This window comes from Salvia hispanica, chromosome 4 (genome assembly GCF_029641045.1).
Source record: "Salvia hispanica isolate PSC_SH4W2 chromosome 4, Shi_PSC_v1, whole genome shotgun sequence".
Taxonomy (NCBI): domain Eukaryota; kingdom Viridiplantae; phylum Streptophyta; class Magnoliopsida; order Lamiales; family Lamiaceae; genus Salvia; species Salvia hispanica.
Window position 1 is genome coordinate 51,664,468 of NC_142695.1, and position 22,362 is coordinate 51,686,829.

General features: G+C 35.2%; 1 protein-coding gene and 1 long non-coding RNA gene across 2 annotated transcripts; both read right to left on the bottom strand.

Moving 5' to 3' along the window:
• Positions 1 to 820: 820 nt before the first annotated feature.
• On the bottom strand, positions 821 to 3,331 carry LOC125192287 (uncharacterized). Its single transcript, XR_007171351.2, has 2 exons — positions 3,010 to 3,331; positions 821 to 2,135 (listed from the first exon to the last, which is right to left on the bottom strand). It is a non-coding gene; the product is annotated as an uncharacterized LOC125192287 (long non-coding RNA).
• Positions 3,332 to 12,984: 9,653 nt separating this feature from the next.
• Positions 12,985 to 15,529, bottom strand: LOC125195360 (GDSL esterase/lipase At1g71250-like). The gene is made up of 6 exons (XM_089069626.1): positions 15,292 to 15,529; positions 14,484 to 14,707; positions 13,995 to 14,250; positions 13,705 to 13,916; positions 13,476 to 13,597; positions 12,985 to 13,384 (listed from the first exon to the last, which is right to left on the bottom strand). Exons 3-5 carry the CDS (start codon positions 14,212 to 14,214, stop codon positions 13,535 to 13,537), a joined length of 495 nt encoding a protein of 164 aa, XP_088925752.1. The 5' UTR covers positions 14,215 to 14,250; positions 14,484 to 14,707; positions 15,292 to 15,529; the 3' UTR covers positions 12,985 to 13,384; positions 13,476 to 13,534.
• Between the last annotated feature and the right edge of the window lie 6,833 nt (positions 15,530 to 22,362).

A 22,362-nucleotide genomic window follows, 5' to 3' on the forward strand; every position in this document is an offset into this window, starting at 1 on the left:
TATAATAAGGTAGATAATTATTCTCTCACATATTTTACTTTTTCTCTACTTTAACTATTTATTATCATTTTTCTAAAACAAGGGCAGAAATTGAAATGACTCAACTACCACGGAACGGAGGGGATACGTATTTGGGCATCTAAAAAATGGGCTCAAGTAGAAGGAATGGGTTGATAGGCCCAAAAGTGTACACATTTTAAATTCATTTGCCTTATAACCTTTACTTATAATAATATCGGTGATCGAATCACTTAAGAAATAAACGGAAATTTTCTTCACTCGGTTTTAAACAATTCCTCAATTAATTCCAAACCAAACTTCGGTTTTTACGATACTACTAACTAACCATGAAAGAACTTTCAACCCAACAATTGTTTTATCAATCATATTAGTAAATGAATCATGCACCAGCATCATTTAATTGGCATATGTTACCGGAAAAAGGTAATTTGGCTTTCAAAATATAATAATAACATCAAAATTTGATAATATTAATAATTCTTTAGATCTGAACACCAAAACAAAAGGGATTTATTTAAATGAGGCGGTTGTCGAAAATAAAGGTAATTGCATAATTGTGGTTCCAAAATTTCAGCAAAAACTTCATGCTTTGGGGTCTAGCTCTTCTTACGTTTTACGTTCTACTACTATCTTTTGAAAAATGAAAGAATATAATCCATTTTCGTTACAATAAAATCCTTATTCAAAATATTTATGATTCTATCCATTTAGATAAAACAATACTCCATAATCCATTTTCCTAAAAACCTATTCACAAAAATGCATCTAATTCCTTAAATGATTTCAGCTCACAACACGCTTAAAGAAAAATGCGTCTTCTTCAGCTCTTTTTCATTAGATTTTTGAAAGAAAAAAAAAATTGTTGTGATTCATTACATGGATTTGCATTGTGTCATGTATTGGTTCCTAATTTCATTTCCAATATTTTTGTAACGGATGTGCATTGTGCTTTCTTCATTGTAACTAAAATGATTAAGACGTCCAAATACATTACACTTTCTATACATGCCACCACTAATACATCAAATAATTATTCAAGTGCAAAGGCAGTGACTCGACTTGAGCAGCTGTGAAGCAAAGGAGTTAATCTGACCATCAAATCTGAGGGGGGAAATAAAGGAATGAGCTTCAACAAGCTCAGTAGAATACTCAACATTAGAGCCTAATTTCCAGAGTTAAAGTAAACGCTATGCAATCTATACATTTACACTATTATTGATTGTGAAGAACCAACCTCGTCATATCCATGCACATATACTTAATATCAGAAACGAAAAATAGTAAATTCTTACATTTATCTCGTCAAACTTTGATCTAATAAAGTTTATCAGATTCATAATCATGTATCAATTTCGTAAATCACATATAAGAATACAAACTAAATTACATAACACTAATAATCGAGTGAAACGGAGAATACATAGCAATATTATCCAGCCACCAATACATATACAACACATAAGCAAGCAGATCACCAATATTTTCACATATTCAAACACACATAGCCCCTTTAAGTGCTTAGCGATAGACTAGGGTACGCGGACCAGATCAGAAACAAAATCAGACGCGGATTTTATCCTCAAGAGGACTCCGCACAGACCACCCATTAAGGGTGCAGAGATCAGATATCAGAGACAGATCAGATCAGATTTGATTTCAGACGATCCTCGCTTCGGTTATCCAGAAGACGAGTGATCCCAGATAATGCAGCGCTGCTGTCCTATGGCAATGCCAATTGTACCCACGGAACACACTCAAGCATGGGGCATAAGCACAATCAAAAACACACATTTTTCATCGAAATACTTATTTCCAATAATCTCTAATTACACATCAGCAATTTCTTGTCACACCACATCATATCAAATTAATAGATTAAGTTCCAACTATCTCAATACCTTCACATATCCAGAATTCACATACTTCACGTCATAAGCAACATGAAACAGATTAATTGTTGTATCACTGATTAACACAAAATATTATATATGCAATCACGTAGACTTACTTCAGGAATTAAGACCCAATGAAGAATATACTACCTCAAAATCCAAAATGCCTTTGACACACGATCCACTTTATTCCTGCTCCTTCTCCATGTTATTTCCTGTTACCTTTCAATATATATATTTCACATTCAAAACTACTATTTCTCCTTCGAGATTTCACATTAGCAATCACATCTTCACATAAGCATTTCAACTTTTATCATGTCCCAAGATGTTTGCAGAAAAATTACTGACTTTAAATAGTCATTCCAGATAACCACGAAATCAAAATTCAACGTGACCATATGAAAATAAAAGCCATAGATGTCTATTTTACCCAAATCTGGCAGAACAGGGCAGTTCCATTACAAAAATCATCATAAATTCATTTGGACTCGTTTGAAGCTGAATTTTGGTCACATAGCAGAAGACACATAAGAGTACGTTCAGTTAAAATTTCGTAAGAAAATGAGATCGTTTACTTGGTTAAACTGGAGTTGACAAATCCTGCCAGAACATGACACAAAGGCTGTCTCATTTGTTTGTTTCACCAAGACATAATTTCTACTTGAAAACTTCAATTCCTACTATCTAAGATAACCCAACTATATACTCTAATCATCCTCTTAATTTCATTTTAATTCCATATTCAATTCATTATAATTAATTCCCAAAACATCTCATACCAAAATGCATTTTTCTCACAATCCAAACGTACATTATGCAAGTAAAGTAAATTCCCAAGCTAAATCAAATTAGCAAAGCAAGCTTCCAAATCCCTCTTGAATAACTCTAATGTTATCCCTACCTTCAAACACTATGTCCAACAATTTCGTTCCATTCACACCTCAAAATAGGCTTTGGAAACTAATAAGCCATCAAAACATTAGATTTACACCTAGTTTACTTAAATTCAAATTGGGGAAGACCTTGAAATTAAACCCTATCCTTCAATTGAGGATGAAATTGGAAAAATAAGAGGTGTGGGGAGGTTACTTACACAAAGGGGAGACAATTCCAACTCACAGCTGCCGGAAAACGGCGAAGGTGGTGGCGGAATCCGTCGGACAACTGCTGTAGCCGAGAGAGATGTAAGTGTGTGGGTGTGTAGGGAGGGAAGGAGAGATGTGACGAGACAGAGAGGGAGACACGCAGGGGCTGTCACGCTGAACGGAAGGCGGTGGTTGCCGGAGGTGAGGCGGCGCTCCACAGAGGAATGTGTGCGTGTGTGTGTCACGGTGTGTGTGCGGTGAAAGTAGGATAGTTTATTCACGTAAGTTCCAGAAGAAAAGGCATAGGAAAAATATCACATTTACTTTCCCAATTCTTTTTTCTATTTCTTTAATCCCATTTTATATATTTTTCTTTTATTCCTTTTCTTATTTCCCTTTCAATTCAAATTACTTTTATTCCTAAAATCCCACACCTCACAACTTAAATTTTGTATTCTAACATTAATATAAACACATTTATAATCTATTTGTTTTCCTACTAATCCGACACACAAAACTTCACTCACCGAGACTCCTACTTTAATAATCGAATTCTATCACGTTTAACTAATTTTTAAATTTGCAAAATTTCAGGTCATTACAATTGACGCGGGCGAAAACTCATGTACGTCACAAATCTCAGACAATATATTTGAGATTTGAGGACAATATATATTTGACGTTATCCATACAAATATATAGAAGAATAAATATAGAAATAGAAAAAGGATCGATGGAGAAAGAACCGCGACTCTTAATTGAATACTTATTTGATCAATTATGCAAATAATACTTTTCAGTGTAGTTAAAAATTGTAAAGTAAACTAGCAAGAATATTAATGAGTAATAATAGAAATATATTAACGAGTTGGATGCATAAGAAATAGACTCATGGGAATAATAGTAATTGTAATAATTTAATCAATCATTCTAATATTTTTTTTCAAAAAATCAAAATTGCAAATGAAACTAGAATATTGAGTTTTGTAAACCTTTTAAACTTTTTTTTTTATCGGGAAACGAGCTAGAAAAAAAAATTATTGAAAATAAATCAAAATGCAGCAGAGGAAAAGTCGACATTGGAGATTCAAGCAATCGGCTAATGTCTCAAGTATGTGCTAGACAAAAAATATTGCTCATTTGTATTGTTGGCCCCATGCCACAATGTAGCTACGCAGGCTTGACAATAGACAGATACATTAATGTATTTCAAATTGCCTTTTTTTATATGGACAAACACTACATATTGTTGATAAATATTATGGGTTTTCCTCCATTCTCAAATTTCCTCCATCTTACAAAATTTCGTATATATTTTATTTTTCTGTACTATTAAAAACACCTCCAGAAACAATACAAGAAATTGGCCCCAACGTGATTGGCCTAATCAATTAAATATTCAATAATAAATTTTCAAAATCCACTCCAATTACCTATATGTTAGTAATTTATTACTCCCCTTAATTAAGTTGAAGACTCACACGGCTAACTTAAGTTAGAATGTCGCCAAAACTGCCTCTTCCTCTCTTTCTCGCGTTTCATGGCGACATTATTGCCCTTTCATTATTTTCTGTGATTGCACACTACCATTTTCAAAATCTACCATATTTTCTACTCCTTATTTTATTCCCAAAAAAAATCAGAATAAAAATGAAAATCAGTAAAAATTATTCAACGGTCGTAATCAATGCATTAATTAAACAATAAATTACATACGAAAATCTCATTGTGATTTTTCTGTGACATACTGACATATATACACATCTCAAAATCGAGCAAAGGAAAGCATAATCAAATCAGGTTATTTTAGTCTCCTCCAAGAAAGACACTTTGTTTATTTGTGATTTTTTCTTGCATTGTTGTACAAGAATGCAAAGGTTATGAAACAAAAGGGTACGGAGGAGATGGTCCTCCAGTGCAATGTAAAAAAATTGAATGTCCGACATTTACTATTATTCATATATAGTGAAAAGGAATTTGAGATAAGAAATTACAGTCGATCTATGTGGGTGACAGCTCCGACCGTCTTCCAATACTCAATCATGGATGGTATTGCAAAAGCTGAAGACATGTATTTTTTTTATTTCAATTATTTTAAAGTTTTTTAGGAGCAATAATTTGCTTCTACTTGAAAATTTCATAACCAAATTCAATTTATAATCATATTTAACTGGAAGCATACTGATCTAGTTAATTTCTTAGATTTTTAAACTCACACATTTTTGTTTCATTTTCTAATTTATTTGTGTTTTATATGCCAGTTTGTTCAGTTACTTACCTCACAAGAATGACCGAAAAGAAAATATTATCAATACAGGCCCACTGTTATTCTTAGATGTCGTAAATTCTACTTACACGTCCTACTACTATGTACCTAGCAAATATCAAAATGGCGGTCTCCCAAAACCTCTGACACAAGATGTGAAGCAAGTGAAACAACCTAAATATAAATATGCAGTTGTTAGAAGGATCGATGATAAAATTATAGAAGAAAGCATATTAGCACAAGTTGATATACTTAAGGAAAACTTGAAAAATACTAGTACCTATAAATGAGCAGCGGACGGTGATCAATTTACATATGTTATGTATGATCAAACCAGTTGGGTACAAGGCTATGAAATTCTTATTTTGGTTCAACTAAAGAAATGTAAAATTTAGAATCCAATAATTCCGACATATTCAATCATATATAAATTACAATTTCTACTTATTGAAGATGCATTTCTTTTGACGATGAATTTATCATATTCTTTTATTTTGATTACATTATTTTACCAGATATATCGATAATAGTAGTATATGCTAAAAGTGGAGCTGCTTGTAACAATAAAAGGAGGTCCAATTGTGGTTGGTCAAAACTACACAAAATTCGCGATTATATTAACCATAGTCTACTATTATCTTAACTATATATATATTCATTGGGTTCAATGCTTGAATCGTATAAAACTCTTGTACCGCTACACAATCACTGATATGCTTTATTATTTATTACAAGGGCAATTAATGACACATAAAATTTTCCATGCCTATATATATATAAAATACTCCCCTCCATCAGGTTGATTACGACCTCATCACATCAAATTACCATTGTCTCCTACAAGAAATACATTTTGGTTATTGTTGTACAACAAATGGAAGGATCATGAAACAAAAGGAGATCTCTCAATTCTACAACAACATTGATTGTCCACGTTAATCACATGGAAGAATTTGAATTAAAAAATTAATGTTGTCTACCATTTATTGGATACTAAAAATGGACCAAAGATTACTGCAATTTAGGTTCGGTTAAAACAGTCTTCAAATAAGGCACCTGGATATTCAATTAGGTTGATAGGGATAAAGATAGCTTAAAAGCTAGCACTTACTAACTTTTTCAATATTGCTCTCAATAATATTATTCGAGCAAAAACTATACAGAAAAAATGGGCTCATTTTTAAATATCTTATCCAACAGTATTTTAAATTTGTAACTTCATAAGAAATGCCAACGGTTGCTACAAAGGCACTTTCTAAATACAGTAAAAGTGTTATTTGCCCAATCCTGATCCCAAAGCCAAAAAAAATGAACTTATCTCAATCTAAACAAATAATTAGTTATGTGAGTATTCAAGTCCATAAAAATAATACTAATATGAATATTAAGAATTGAATTTAATGGCAACGAATTGTGTGAAATGTAAAATGAATCAAAATCAAGGGAGTCATGATATTTCATTTTTGGTGACCTTCGTAGTTGATCTGGGGATTTATTTCAAGAGATTATTGAAGTAGCAAAATTTAGTTTTTGGGCATTATCAATAAAATGAGTTGTAGCCAGACACACAAATAAATACGTATTTAATAAAAAATAGCTTATGTAATGCTCATTTACACTCTTTTATAAAAAAAATGCTCATTTACACAATTACACTCAACTAAAAAGTAATGTATTATCAATTTGTTTGGATTATTATACCCTTAAACATAAATAGTAAATGGTGGAGATATAGCTTAAGTTAAAATCGAAATCATTTACTAAGCCTATGTATTTATCACTTTAAATTAAATTTTGGTTTCACCTAGCCTTTTGTTTTCATATCTTTACTTAAATCATATAAAAACTTTATTTTAAAATACTATAACAATATTAAGTGTTGTTAAGTCTTTTAAATTATTTATTTGGAAACTAGCTGTTAAAAACCAACAAGAAAAGAAAACATTTTTGTTTGACAATAAAACCAAAAGCACGAGAAATGAAGGTGCTTTTGAGATTCGAACACTTGGCTAAAGTTTTACCACCCTTGATGCCAAAATGAACTTCGCTAGGCAAGAATTTTAGAGTACTTTGCTAATTACTCCCTCCGTCCCAGTTTTATAGTCACATTTTGCCATAAAAGTCCGTCCCACATTTATAGTCACATTTAGAATTTTCCATATTTGGACATAAAATTTTATCCTATTATTCACTAAAATTACACTCAAATGCCATTATCAACACAAAAATAAACCAAAACAAAAATAAAAAACCAAAAAGTCAACAAGGGACCCACCTTCCACCAACTCACTTAATTTATTACACACTCTTTTATCTCACTTCATTTATTACACACTTCACCATCTCACTCTTCCATCTCATTTCATTTATTATACACTCCGTCGTCTCACTTCATTAATTACACACTCCATCAATTCCTTAAAACTCGTACCCTAACTAAATGTGACTATAAATGTGGGACAGATGGAGTACTTTGGATATCACAATGCAGCTTCGCGATGGCTGATTATAGGTAAAGCCGTTAAGAAAATGAGAATTTTAAAAATATATGTATTTCATTCTCTTTTTTATTTATAATCGAATTTTCAATTGTCCACAATAGACAATAACATGCAACCGCCGCATTTAAAGCGTTACTATAGGCAAAAAGAGATCGTAACACATTAAGTTCATGGAGCGAGCGCAGCAATGGGCATAATTTTTTTAAAACTAAAAAGTAGGAGTATATTATTTTAGACATAAAATAAGTATATTATTTTTAATGTAAATTGATTGTCCACGTTTGAAAATAATTTGAATTGTAAACTTACTGTTATACACCATTTATTGGATACTAAAATTGGACCATAGATCAATAAGTAGAGTACTAAAAAGGCATCCAATTTAGGTTGGACTTGAACAGTCTTTCAAATACGGCAAATAAGGGTGTTTCCGGTAGCGCTCCTCCCATTAGCCCTTTTCATGCCATGTCAGCACTAGTCCTTCCCATTCCACTGCCACATCACTAGCCCTTCTCACTGCACTAGCCCTTCCCACAATTAAATTAATTCACAATTAAAATTTAAATTCACGGAATTAAAATTCGACACGAATACGAACGGGAAATACGAAAATTACATTAAAAAAAATTACATAATTAAAAAAAATTACATAATTTTTTTAAAAAAAAACATAGTTTAAAAATAAAATTACATAATACCCTCGGCTCTCACTACTCCTCCTCGTTCTCGTCCCCGTCGCCCGTGCCGCTGCCACCTCCGACATCCCCGCTCCCGATCTCGACGCCATCATCATCAATGGGTGGCATCCTTAAATCGCGCCGACATCGGTCGACCATCTCCTTGCACAGCCTTCTCAAGACTGGATCGTGCGTGTTATACCACTTCAAAGTGATCTGCATCAGGGTCTTATTTTGCTACGCGCGGGCGAGGCTATCGTCCTCTTCTCCTCCTGGGACCTTCGATTCGACCTCGTAGGACCCGCTGTCGCTGCCGCTTCCCCTCGCCTTCCGATGCGCAGCCTGTTGCCCCATCGGGCGACGACGACAGCGAGAGTCTGTTCGTGGTAGCGGGGCCACTTCCTCGGCTTCGGGGAGCTCGTGCGAACCAACACTGCTACTGTACTCACCGGAAGAGTTGATCTTCGTCCGCTTCCAGCCCAATTCGACACCAATCGCAAACTTTTGCGAGTCCTTGACCACGAGAAAGGCCTCCCACTGGTCAAATTCTTTGATCCCCAACTCTTTGCTAGGTTATTGGGAGAAGGTTTGTCTCCGCACATCATCCTCAGACATGCCGCTGCTTACCATGCGCATGTTGTTTTGGTAGAGGGCGGCAAAACTACTGAGCTTAGGCCTCAACCGGAGCCACTGTTTCCGGCATTGCTCGAGGATGCGAGGCTTCGCCCCATGCGGTTTGATGGAGCAGTAGGCGGCACTGATGCGATGCCACATTCGGTCAACATACTGGTTCGCTCCGACGTATGGATCCTCTACAACACCGATCCATGCCTTCGCAAGCGCGGCATTTTCCCACACGGTCCAGATCGTCCTCCTCTCAGTCTCATCCTCACCCTCCTCCTCTGCCCCCGTGTGTGAGGAAGAGCTCGAGACTTTGCCCTTGCCCCTACCCCCGCTCCTGGCCATGGCCTTGCCTTTTCTCTTGCCCCTTGCAGGCCCCGCCTCCTGGGGAGTCTCACGGATCGGCGATAGCCCCAATTGCGCTCCCAGCTGCTCAAAGGAGAAAGTCTCGATGCCGGCGTACTGAGTCTCCAGAACAGAAGTAGGGGAATCATCGGCCAACAAATCTATATATGGCCGATAGACAGATTCCCTAGGCGTACTCGGGCTCCTGTGCTGCATCGACCCACCCACCGACATACTTGGCGGCGTACCGCCCATCCCCACTGCCCCGGGCATCATCCCTCCCACCCCCGCCATATTGGCGGCATACCGCCCATCCCCGCTGCCCCTGGCATAGTCCCGCCCATCCCCGCAGTCCCACCCATCCCCGACATATTTGCCGGCATACCCGCTGCCCCCGGCATCATCTGACCCATTTGACTCATCCAAGTGTACATATTGTAGAACATTTGGGGAGTCATCGCCGGCATACCGCCCATCCCCCGCCATCTGGGGATTCATCCCCGCAAAATTTCCCTCCGATCCGATGGGAATCGAGGGTGTGTTCCCTCCGCTCGTGGTGGGGGAGTTTCTATTGTACTCCATTGTAGTAGAAATGAAATTTGTAGAGAGAGAGAAACTTGTCAACACAAGTGGTGTGAATGAAATGAAGTTGGGGGAGCCCTATTTATAGAATTCATTTTAAAAAAAAATTAAAATGTCGGACGTCCGACCGGGACGTCCGACCTTCGCCACAGTGGCGGACGTCCGGTTGGACGTCGACGGGAGGGGCGAGCCCATCGCAGGGGCACACGGGACGGGCGTGGGCGGCCGTCCGGGCCACTATAGCGCCCGTCGGGTCGCCCGTCCGCGACGGGCGAGTGGGAAGGGCACCGGTGGAGACACCCTAAATATGCAATTAGGCAAAGGCACTCTAAAAAAGTTTAATTTGCCCCCTCCTGATCTATAGGCCCATGACAACTATTATGGGACGGAGGGCGTAAAAGTATATTTTATTAACAGTGAGTTTCGTAGTCGATCCTTTGACCTATGGTTCACATACGAAGCTCTCAACCACTGCACGCCCTTCTCTTATTTATATCATAACTTATTTATATTATAACTTATTTATATTATTTACAAATCCATGAATATTAAATACAACTAACATATATAACTATTGTTCTCAATGATTATACCAAGCGCACCACCGTGTGTCATTATGGAATGATATGGCGATGATGTGTAGTATTAAATACAAGTGGAAATCTAACTTAGTAATACTATTTTTAGTAACAAGTAAAATGACTTTATTTCTAAATTATAGAACAATTGGTTTCGAGACAAGAATTTGGAGATTCAATCTAAAATCCTGCTAATAAATCCGGATGTTTATTCTACGTGATATGTATCCGGTGTCCATGTCATGCTCAATTTTCAGCATATTCTAATCCATGAGACACTTCAGTACATCGTCAAAATTAATACTAAGATTTAATCGGTCATTTATGAAAATAATTATGATGTAGACCAAAATTTGATCAATATTCATGAATTTTTTCTACTGGCCTTTTATATTATTAAAACATAAACTTTAATTATTATCAACTGTCCCTCTATTTTTGTCCTTACAGTTACACATAAACATCAAAATCATAGGCTATGCTTTTGCAGGATATACTACAGCGGAAAATATGGTCTAAATATTCACATTATGAATCACGAAACAATAAGCAAAATAAAGATTCCAATCTAAACATATGAATATTACTATTAGACATCTACTACTACTGTTCTCTTGTCTTTTCATATACTGTTGCACTCAAACTATATACACTCTCTATGGAAATATCAAAAATCACAATTCATAACAAAGTTTTGTATATACTCCTATTTTTTCCTGTACTTTTAGAAACAACCACTAGAAATTAAAAAGGCACCCAATTCACCCACTGCCAACACAAGTATATAGCCAACTAATAAATGACCACAACGTGATTAACATCATCAATTAAATATTTAATTATAAGTTTTCAAACTCTACTCCTAATTAAGTCAGAAGACTCCTATTGCTAATTTTCTTATTTGATGATGGAAATAATGGAATAATCGATTAGAAGAAAAACTATTGGATATCTGATATCCAAAAATATCGGATAATGTGTATTGGATCGGGTATCTGATATCCAAAAATATCGAAAAATTGGATATCAAGTACGAGATTGAGTATTCACTTACCTATGATTTCGGATATTAGGTAATACCCAATTATACCTATGTGTCAACTAATTAAATGGGGTTAGGGCACAATCATCCTCATTTAATTTCTTGATTTCAAAACCGCCTCTACCACTCTCGTTCTCCCTTCCTTCCTTACTCTCATTTGTTCTAGACAATTAATTAACATTGTTTTTTTTTTTTCCCAGTGTATTGCTATTCAAAACTACTACTATTATTTTTGAATTCTTCGGTTATTGGATGAGAACTGAATAAGGCTCCTAAATAGGAATGTATAGATTGAGAACCGCATACCCAAAATTATATGGAAAAAACAAATCATAACTGCACTCGAACATTTGATAGGTTCAATCGGTGTTGTCTTTCTTCTCCCGAACAAAAATTAACATATCCGTACAAGACAAAAACTCTCTAAAGTGCTGTTGTTAAATACGAAAATGAAGTCGATTTCACTATGAATTGCTTCTATTAAAAAAAGTTGAATAAGCACGAGACAAATGCTTAAATACTTGAAGTGAGAGAAACAATACGAAATGATTTGATCACTAAGAAGATATCCAATTGTGGTTGGGTCAAAATAATACTCCGTAATAAAATTCTCGATTGTATTAACCATAGCCATTAGCTAGCCAACTATTTTAGTTAAATATTTATGACCATTGGATGCAATTCTAGAATCGTATGAAACTCTGGTAAGGCTACACAATGACATATGGACGCGATGCTCTCGCAATCCCACAACAAAATTGATTATCCACGTTCATCACATGAGAAAATAATTTGAATTGTAAAATTACTGTTATACGCCATTTATTGGATACCTAAAATGGAACATAGATCAATAATAAGTGGCACTAAAAGGCAGTACAATTTGGGTTGGGCTGAAATATCAATTTTGTATGTTAAAAATATTAACACAAAGACATAAATTTATCAATCTTCTTGTGTTGATAAACTTATGTCTTCGTGTTAATATTTAAATTTACATGTTGTATTGATATAATTATGTCTTTGTGTTGATAATTTTAATATACTGAACTGAAAGTTATTAGTTATTACTGTAAATTAGTTAGCACACTAACACAACCCTATATATATATACATATAGATTTGTGTTAAAATGACAAGCCCTCTTAAAGTGACACCACTTATACAGCAATATTATAAACGCTACACAACAATATTATAAACCCTACATAACAATATTACAAACACTACACAACAATCTATAATATTGCTGCACAATCAAATGACCAACAATATTGCTGTGTAACGTTTATAATATTACTATATAAGTGGTGTCACGGTGTCACTTTAAGAGGGGTTGTCATTTTAACACAAACCGATAAGAATGTTTAACAAAAATATATAAAGATAAGATTGTCTTACAAAATTACACTAAACTACACATTTTTTCATTAAAAAGGCTTGGAGGGCTCCAGTTGTTGCTTTGTCGCCAGGGTTGAATGAGAGAACACATTTGGATACTCCTTGCGTAGCACGTCCATGCTGTTGTTTCCGTATATTCCTCCTGCAACGATGTAGATTTTCGTTGAAGAAGGATTCCCCATCGCCTTGAGCAAGAAAGCTGCCTCTCTTTGAGACATGGGGCAGTCTCCCTGCAACCGTCTCTCTTTGCTGTTGATCTCCTTCTCCTTCCAATGCTTCACGTTGTACCTCATCTCGCGAAGCTCCTCTGCTTCCAGAGGAGCTAAGATTGTGGTTGCACCTAGTGAACGCAAGCATGTCTTTCTCGTACCTGATCCAAACGAAATCAAACTAGGTCAAAAATTAATATTCTTTAACATACCAAGGTAAAAAGTAATACTAGTAGGATACTTTAATTATACCTCAAGTGAAGAGCAATGTAAGGTACGTCTTCGCCTCTGAGGCGCTCAACCAGTTTCTTTCAGAACTCTTCAATCTCAGGGATGTAGCAAAGGGCCTCATAGTTAGAACGGCATCTCAGCTTCTGTATGGAGGAGGGAAGGCCATTGTTGGTAAGGTGAGTAATTTACACAATATCCAGATTTCATCAATCGAAATAGCAGATAAACAAAGTTTGAATTAGTGTGATACCATCTCCTGCAAATTCATGGGGTAGCACATGTTGACATGGAGGCCAGACCAGATAATATCAGCAAGGATCTCGTTGACAGCTCCCGTTGGATGACACTGATCCCACCATATATGACTAGAGGCGTTCGAGCAAGCCATGTCAGAAGATATGCACAGTATCCAACCCTGATAATGGCCTAGGCCGCAGCATGCATCATTCGTGACATTAAACCCTGGAAATGAAACCGAAATCTAGAATTAGCCGTAAGTTCTCCTAGCACGATATGAAACAAAGCAATTAACATTCTCACCATAACGATCAGAGTTCTTCATTATGTCCATTGAGCCTTCAAATGCATCGCAGAAGACAATGTTGGCCCCTTCAAGCTCGTGGTTGAGTTTTTCGACCATGTATCTCATAGCATAGTTGAACTCCACTATCATGTCGTTTATCATCTCTACACACTCTCCATTCTCGCTCTCATACAGCCATAAGTAATAAGGGGCACATCCCAGAGGAGCTAGTCCCATTACAACCACATTTCTCACATTTGCAGTGTACAGATTCTGCAATACAAGTATAGCAACAATCTTTGATAACAAATTCGATATTCCCTTAATCACCTAAGTAACAACACTCAATTAAACATAAAAAAGATCACAATAACAAGGAAGAAACGATTCCAAAAGAAGTGAAGTGTAAGAAGCAATGCAACATAGTCCTTACAGGTTACCCGAGACGAGTCTATCTCAATAATAAGTGAATGTAGAAGCCGAAAGGGCAGATGAAGATTCCTTACCTGAATCTCGACCTAGGAACTGGTTGAAGCTCCAAGGCAGGTACAAGGATTGCACTTTGGATTCATTTAGGAGATAGTAGTGTATGTAGTCGTTGCTCCCAATCAAAATATAGAATATGGAGTTGGAAACCAGACTTTTTGCTGCAACCTCCCCCATGGTGATAATGAACTGCTGAAACGTGTCCATCACCTGCTGGATCTGCTGAGCAAGAGATATGTTGCCCCTGTATAAAATATTGAAACAAGATGTTACTATGTAACGCAGGAAACAAATGCAATCCACAAATTTAGCATTTGAAGCACTAGAAACTTTCTGTAGAAAAACATATTACCAATCAAGAACCCTAGTTTTTATCTTCCAAAAACATTAATTAGTTTTAACCAAAACATGCTCAAAATCATCTTACAATAGAATATGATACTCAACAACTTATATGCCAGTCTACTGCAAAATGCAGCATATAATTTTATTTTATCAACTCCTAATCAAAAAAACACACTTTTCCATATTCAACGCATCAAAATAACCATCTACTACAAACTAGTAGTATATATGATTAATGGAATCATTAACGCATAGTCATCATAATCCTCCATTTTGATCTACAGAATATCCAATTCCAGTTACACACGAAAATCCAAACCTTAATCGACTCCTCTAAAGCACGAAAATTCAGAGTATTTAAAAGCTTATCAACCAAGCACCAGAGTCAACAATCCAAACCTCAATCGAATTAGATAATACAATAGAAATCGATGATACCTCACCGATTTCAATCAAATTTTGACAAATAAAAAACTTCCTCACCGATCTCGACTCGACGATCTTCTCCAAATGCTTAAACGCCGACCAGAACGGTCGAATCTCGCCGCCGATAACTATTTAAGAACAGAGTGGGAAGGGAGGTTTAGGGTTTTTCTGTCGAGGCGGTGAAAGTGAAATTTGCGGGGAAATCATTTTGTACAGTTTCAGTGCTCGTTGACATCTTTAAATATAAAATGAAATGTATTGCAAATAATTTTATGGCCACCGAGCACATTTATGTTGCTGGCAATTTGCGGAGCACATTCAAAAGTGCTCGGTATATTCCGACCACATTTAAAAGTGCTCGCCATTTTTTATAATATAGTGATTCAAAGAAGGATTTATAATTGTTGGTATAGTTGTCGCAATTAAGCTCAAGCAAAAAATGTTTGACATTATTATAACTAGTGTTAACCCACGTGCGATGCACGACGGAATATATTTTCATCATACGATTTTAAAATACTTATTAATTAATTAAAATAAAAACTAATATAACTATATAAGATTAAAAATAGAAAATTATACTATAAATAACAATTCAATAAATATACTCCAGTATTTAAAATGGAACCAAGACCAACACAATTATTTGGACACGAAGAAGAGAATATCAAGTGTTGATACTTTTGAAAAATAAGTTTAAAACAATCGTTCATATCTCTCTACTGAAAAATGTAAATCACAATATATACACGCGGTAATCTAACTATTGTAAGAAATATTGGGATACAATTCTCGAGTCAAGAATGTTATGATTCTTCCTCTCTAAGAACTGTAAGAAATATTGAGATAAAATTCTCGAACCATATATACACGCGGTACTCTAACTATTACAATCAAAAGAAAGAAAAACAACAATACATAAAATGGAAATTACAATAAAAATTATAAAATAAACTGAACTATAAGTCTAGTTGAGAAAACTCCTCTTTCAGCAAGACAAAGTACATTACGGTTAGTGCTCTCGGATTGACGTATTATCTCCAAAGATGAAATCCTCCTAACGTACATAACATCTCAAACCTGCTAGGCACCGATGATTTGATGGAGCTCCAAAAATTGAGTAAAACAATGTTCCTAAAATGTACAATAAAATGTTGGTGGAGAATACTTTAGTTGGTTTGATTCCTCCACAACTCTATGCCTTTTATAGGCACAAAATTAGTCCATGAGAGATCATGAAATTAAAACAATATAATTATAAATTTAAGATAATAGAAGTTACAAAATTTGACTTTTCTTATTCATTTTTGTTGTTAATAGCCATGTATTAAAAGTTTAATACGTTTCTTATTATGAATACCCGATATTTCTTACAGTTTAATTGCATAACATTAGTTCATTCAAACTAATTAATTGGATGGTGGTGATAAATTGCACTAATTCTTTAATCCTAATTAATATTGAATTGGTAATGGTAATAAATATGATAATGATAATGGTAATGGCAATTAATATTGAAATAGTAATAAATATACATGATAATGTATTAAAATGTACGTGACGGTTACAATTTTATTGGTAGAATATAAAAAAAACTTCCTATACATTATTTAATCTAAATTTATTTTAAAAAACGTGAGCTCCAATTCCAATATTATCAAATTGATCCCATAACTTATAAATATATTAGAATGAGGACAAAACTTATAAATATTTCAAAAGAACGCCAAAACTCGGCTTTTATATATGTATAGATAGATATAGATATTATTGTTGAATGATTAAGCTCAAGCAAAAAAAGTTTAACAAAGTCTCTTTTATAGGTGAGCACATTTGTAGTGGTCGGAAATAGTAAAAATTATTAGAATTTATTGGCTATTCATTGAATAATTAAACAATTTTTTTTATTCCGAGCGCGATATAGGTACTCGCCCTTTTGAAAAATATTTACCAACAATTCACTTGGCATAAGTTGAAAAATTAAACAAGTCTTTTTATTTCCGAGCACATTTTTGGTGGTCGGAATATCCGAAGCACGATATATGGTGCTCGCCGTGTTGAAAACTTCGACCAACTTTCGGTGCCTCATAGTTCGAGCAACTTTCTTGTAGTGTAATTAATTGTCAATTATAATGTTATTTTTATCAATTTTCCGAGTGCTCGTCAAATTTCGACCACCACGAATGTGCTCGCTTATAAAAAGACTTAGTGAAATCACCCGAGCTAAGCACTGTGTGTTAATATTTTTAGGAACAATGCCGAGCACATATATAGTGCTTGGCAAATTCCGACCACCTTTGGTGTGCTCGCATTTAAAAAAAACTTTTGTACTTGTAACATTTTCAATCATGACTAGCATTATATATTTTAATAATTAATTGTGTAAAATTGAGAATTTATAAAATTTTACGTTTTTATTTGAAGTTTGAACCATATAAATTAGTGCTAGTAACAGACTAATGAATTGCAAAATATAATGTTATTTTTCTCAATTGTCCAAGCACATATATTGTGCTCACTATTGGCAAATACAGTAATATTAAAATTTCACAACTATTTTTCTTATTACTCGAGCACATATACGGTGCTCGCCATATTCCGAGCACTGGTATGGTGCTCGCCTGTATTGGTGAAAAATATTCACAAGGCCGAGCACTTTCGTTGCGCCATAGGTCCCCTAAGTTAATTACCAAGCCGAGCACGTTGACCGTGCTCGTAATTGCTCGCAGCTAAGCCACCGGTTTTTGACATTGCCGAGCACCATTTGATGTGCTCGGTATTTTGGCGAGCACAAGTGAAGGTGCTCGGTATTTCCCGAGCACATTTTTCTATGCTCGGTCTTTTTGGTCGGGAAACAATGATTTTTTTTTTTTTTTTGTGGTCTTACGATTTCTTAAGAACTTATAATATACATATAGGAACTTGATCGGTGGATCTCATTGATTTTTTGGTCAAACCAAATTGATGGAGTTAGGTTATTGTTATTACTCCTAGTTATTACTACAACGAATTGTTTCATATACTATCAATTTGTAACTTATACTATGTGAGTATATATATTCATGTGTAGATAGCAATAAGATTTGATGGGTACAAATCTGAACAACTCTAGCTAATTTTTCTCTTCACAAATAATATAGATCAAGTTCACGATTCGTTCTTCAAATAACTAAAAATGAAATAAAAATCGGTTGATCATTTTCGATCCATATCGATCCCAATCCATTATTCATTGATAATTCCAAATTAGGATAGAATCGAATAAAATAAACTCTAAAAATAGATAGTACTCCAAGGGTTTTTATCCTCAATTTTTCTGTCTTCTCGCATGGGTTTTTCTCAGATTGCAACGACTAGGGTGGTGGTTACTTCAAGGATAATAGTGGAAGATTTGTAAAAATTTGGTCGGGGATTATGGCATTTCAATTCAAATTAACAATATCGACAAAAAGAATTGCATACGAAATACAAACCAAAACATCGGGGGCCCAAACAATTACTCCCTCCGTCCGCAAAAAATAGGCTTGTTTGTAGTCGACACGAGTTTTAATGAGAACTTGGTAAAATAAGAGATCAAATGTATAAAAAAATGGGTAAAGTAAGACAGACGAGGGAAAAAGAGGTAAAGTATATGAGATGAAAATTTTCCATTTTTATAAATAGAACTATTTTTTATGAACATTCCAAAATGGCAAAATGAGATTGTTTTCATGAACGGGGAGAGTTTTAAAATTTGAATATGTTCAGTGTTTGGAAACAACTCGAACACAAGCTATAGAAAAAGTCGTGCGTGAGAAATATATAATGAGAAAAATATGAATATTTTTTTGACGAGCATAGCATTGATATTAATTTTACTAGGATTATATTACATATTTTACATATCTATTGAATTGTTTTCTATTCTTAAATTATAAATATCATTCTTTACTCTAAATATATGAGAAAAATCAATAAGAATTACTCCCTCCGTCCTATAAAAGATGTCACGCTTTCCTTTTTAGTTTGCGCCATAAAAGATGTCACACTTTCCTTTTTAGTTTGTCCCACAAAAGATGTCACATTTTCCATTTTGGAAAATTTTCTCTCTCACATAAATATAAAAATTATATTTTCTCTTTTCATTTAATACACAAAACAAAAACTCATAAAATCCCGTGTCGTCCCACAAGTGTGAAATCTTTTGTAAAATTAATTCAAATGAAGCTCGAAATCATGTTATAATTTGACATAAAATTTCTGTATCATTTCTTTTTTATTGTTACGTACTATAATACAATATATAACATAATTAACTTTTAAGTAAATTTAATTATATTTAAAAATTTAAGGATATATTTATCTTTTCTCTAAAAACTTTATACACTTAATTCATATACATCCATTTATGTATTGAGCACTAAGTTTTGGGATTTGTACCCGTTCTAATCGAAGGTGTCGACTTTGTATCCATTATGAACTTGTCTTTAGCTTTAACGAAATACGCACATATTCAATCTTGGTTCGTTCATCTCTTCTTATTCAAGAGTATTTCGTAAATCAATCTTTAATTAGACATGAAATAAAAGTTTTAACATTCATTTCATTTAATCAAATGTAACTAAATGATGACATGCATCTCAAGTTTGGTGAAAACCTTAATAATGAAAGAGAGGGTATTACAACCAACTTGTTTCGATAGCATCGTGCGATTTTCAAGTTATTTCACACAGTGCGAATTTCAAGTCTTTACCAGTTACCCAATCGGTATAAAGTCAAGGGTGTTCCGTTGAGAGAATACCCCTCGTGGCCTTTCCCATCAGCCACCGGGCATCAGCCAAGGAGTTATGATTATAGATAATAACATGCATACTTATACTATTAGTGCGAAGATTGCACATAATAACACATGTACATAACATAAACATACATACTTATGCTCATCTCCGTCTAAAAAGTTAGAATCATTTTTTTGCAATTACATATTTCCAATTTGATGGTCCATTGATTATTTATCTTCACAAAGCTTTTATATTTCTTATGATACTGTTATAAGGGTAAAAAGGTCACATAATTATTAAACAAAGGTCAAATGCCTAAATGTCAAACATCCACATAATAACACAATTATCTACCTCGTAATCGTGGTGTGTCAAACAACATGGAACAGAATAGAAACTAAGCTTTTCAAGGTCAAACACTGACTCATTTCCTAAGCAATACTATCAAACACGCTCCGGTCAGTCGACGTAGAGGTAGGCGTCCTACCCTAATGATTTAGGTGAAAGCCAATTTTTAATCATACATATAAAAAGATAATAAACCAAGTACAAAAAAGTTATAAATAAATATAAATATTCCAATTTTAATTTCCCGTTACTATTCCAAACCCATTATTGAAAGTAATTCCAATTTTAGGATAAATTTGAAATGCATCAACTCAAATTTACAGAGGAAGAACACCTACATATGGAAGAACACCCTCCCGCGACTTCGCCGGGAGCTTCCTCAGCTAAAAAAAATTAAAAGAAAAAGGAATTAGAGCAGTCATATGAGAGAGAGAGAGATAGATAGATGAGATGAAATGAAATGGAACTTAATTGCTCCGCCACTGGGCAATACTTAGTCGACGTAGAGGTAGTCGTCCACCGTGAGGTCCCTCTTCGGGCCGAACCGGTTGACGAGAAAGAGATGGAGGATGTCCAGCCGGTAGACGCTGAAGGTCCCGTTCATTTTCGGGAACCCTGCAAAGCCCGGGTGGGCTTTGAACAGGGCCTGCTCCGCCCGAACACCCTCCCGCGACTTCGCCGGGAGCTTCCTCAGCTAAAAAAATAAATAAAAAAAGAGAAATTAGATGAGATGAAATGATATAGATGAGATGAAATGAAATGGAACTTACCTTGTCGGAGATGGTGATCTTCGGACACTTAGGCGACTGGGTGTCGACGCCGTCGCAGCCGTCGTCGACGTACGCCTCTGAGATGGCGAGGCTGACCCGGGCATCCTTGGCGGCGGCACTTCCCACCGGGTCAAGGCGGGAAAGAAAGAAGTAGGGTTACCCGGTTCCGGCGTCGGAGAATGAGGCCGGGTACCCGAAAGGGATGAAATCTGGGGTATTCGTAGAGAGAACACCCCATGTGGCCCTCCCCACCAGCCACCGGCGTAGCGGGGAGCATCTGACACGTCTGGACGGTCCCAGACGTCGGCCCTGAGAGTGGTGGTGGGAGTGGGGAGATCAGTAGTGGTGGTTGTGGAGGTGGCGGTTGGAGTGGTAGTGGTGGTGAGGGTGAGGGTGATCACAAGAAGAAAGACGAGGGAGGGAGAGAGAGAGAGAGAGAGAGAGCCATTGGAAGTGGGAGATAAATGAAAATGGACGTTGTATAGTATCGTGCGAATATCAAGTAATTGTATAGTACCGTGCAAATTTCAAGTAATTGCAAGTATCGTTCGAATTTCAAGTCACAATGATACAATCAACGTTTTTGACATTGTCGACTCGTCTTCTGGAATAAGCTATTTTAATTTTATATTTTAAATACATTTAACTTCATTGCAAAAGAAATGATTATATATAATCTATTATCTAGCACTGTGCGAATTTCAAATTATTCTTATGACGCGGATTTCAAAGTCCTTATTCTCGTTATTTTCTTTTATATGAGTTGTTTTGATTGAATACCAATTACCAAGTAAATATAAATGAGTTCATAACCTTGATCATTGTGATTGTGACAAATACTTGAATTCAATCATATTGGCCTAGAAAAATTTTTGTCTCGTAATTATTTTTCCAACACCCACGACCACATCATTGTGCATTTCATATAATTTCTTATCATTATACACGTATCCAAATAATACTATTATATTACCAATATTAATTGTAACGTAGAATTATCCATAAAAAGAACGGAGATTATGATATTAATGTGTTCCACGTATATATTTTAGTTTTAAATAATATGTGAGTGGGAGGAATTACATAGTGATATGTAGTGCCTCTTTACCATTTATAGTAATTATGAATCGAGACTCCTATTCGCGGGATGAGGGAGTACCAATTACCAAGTGAGAACTAACGAGTTCATAAATTTGATCATTGTGATGGTGACAAATACTTGAATTCAATTATATTGACCTTGAAACTAT

Coding starts and splice junctions, on each gene's coding strand:
- LOC125195360 (XM_089069626.1), bottom strand. CDS start 14,214: ATGGGACTAGCTCCTCTGGGATGTGCCCCTTATTACTTATGGCTGTAT. Junction 13,917..13,994: donor GAAGAACTCTGATCGTTATG/GTGAGAATGTTA, acceptor TTTCATTTCCAG/GGTTTAATGTCACGAATGAT. Junction 13,598..13,704: donor CCATGAATTTGCAGGAGATG/GTATCACACTAA, acceptor TCCTCCATACAG/AAGCTGAGATGCCGTTCTAA.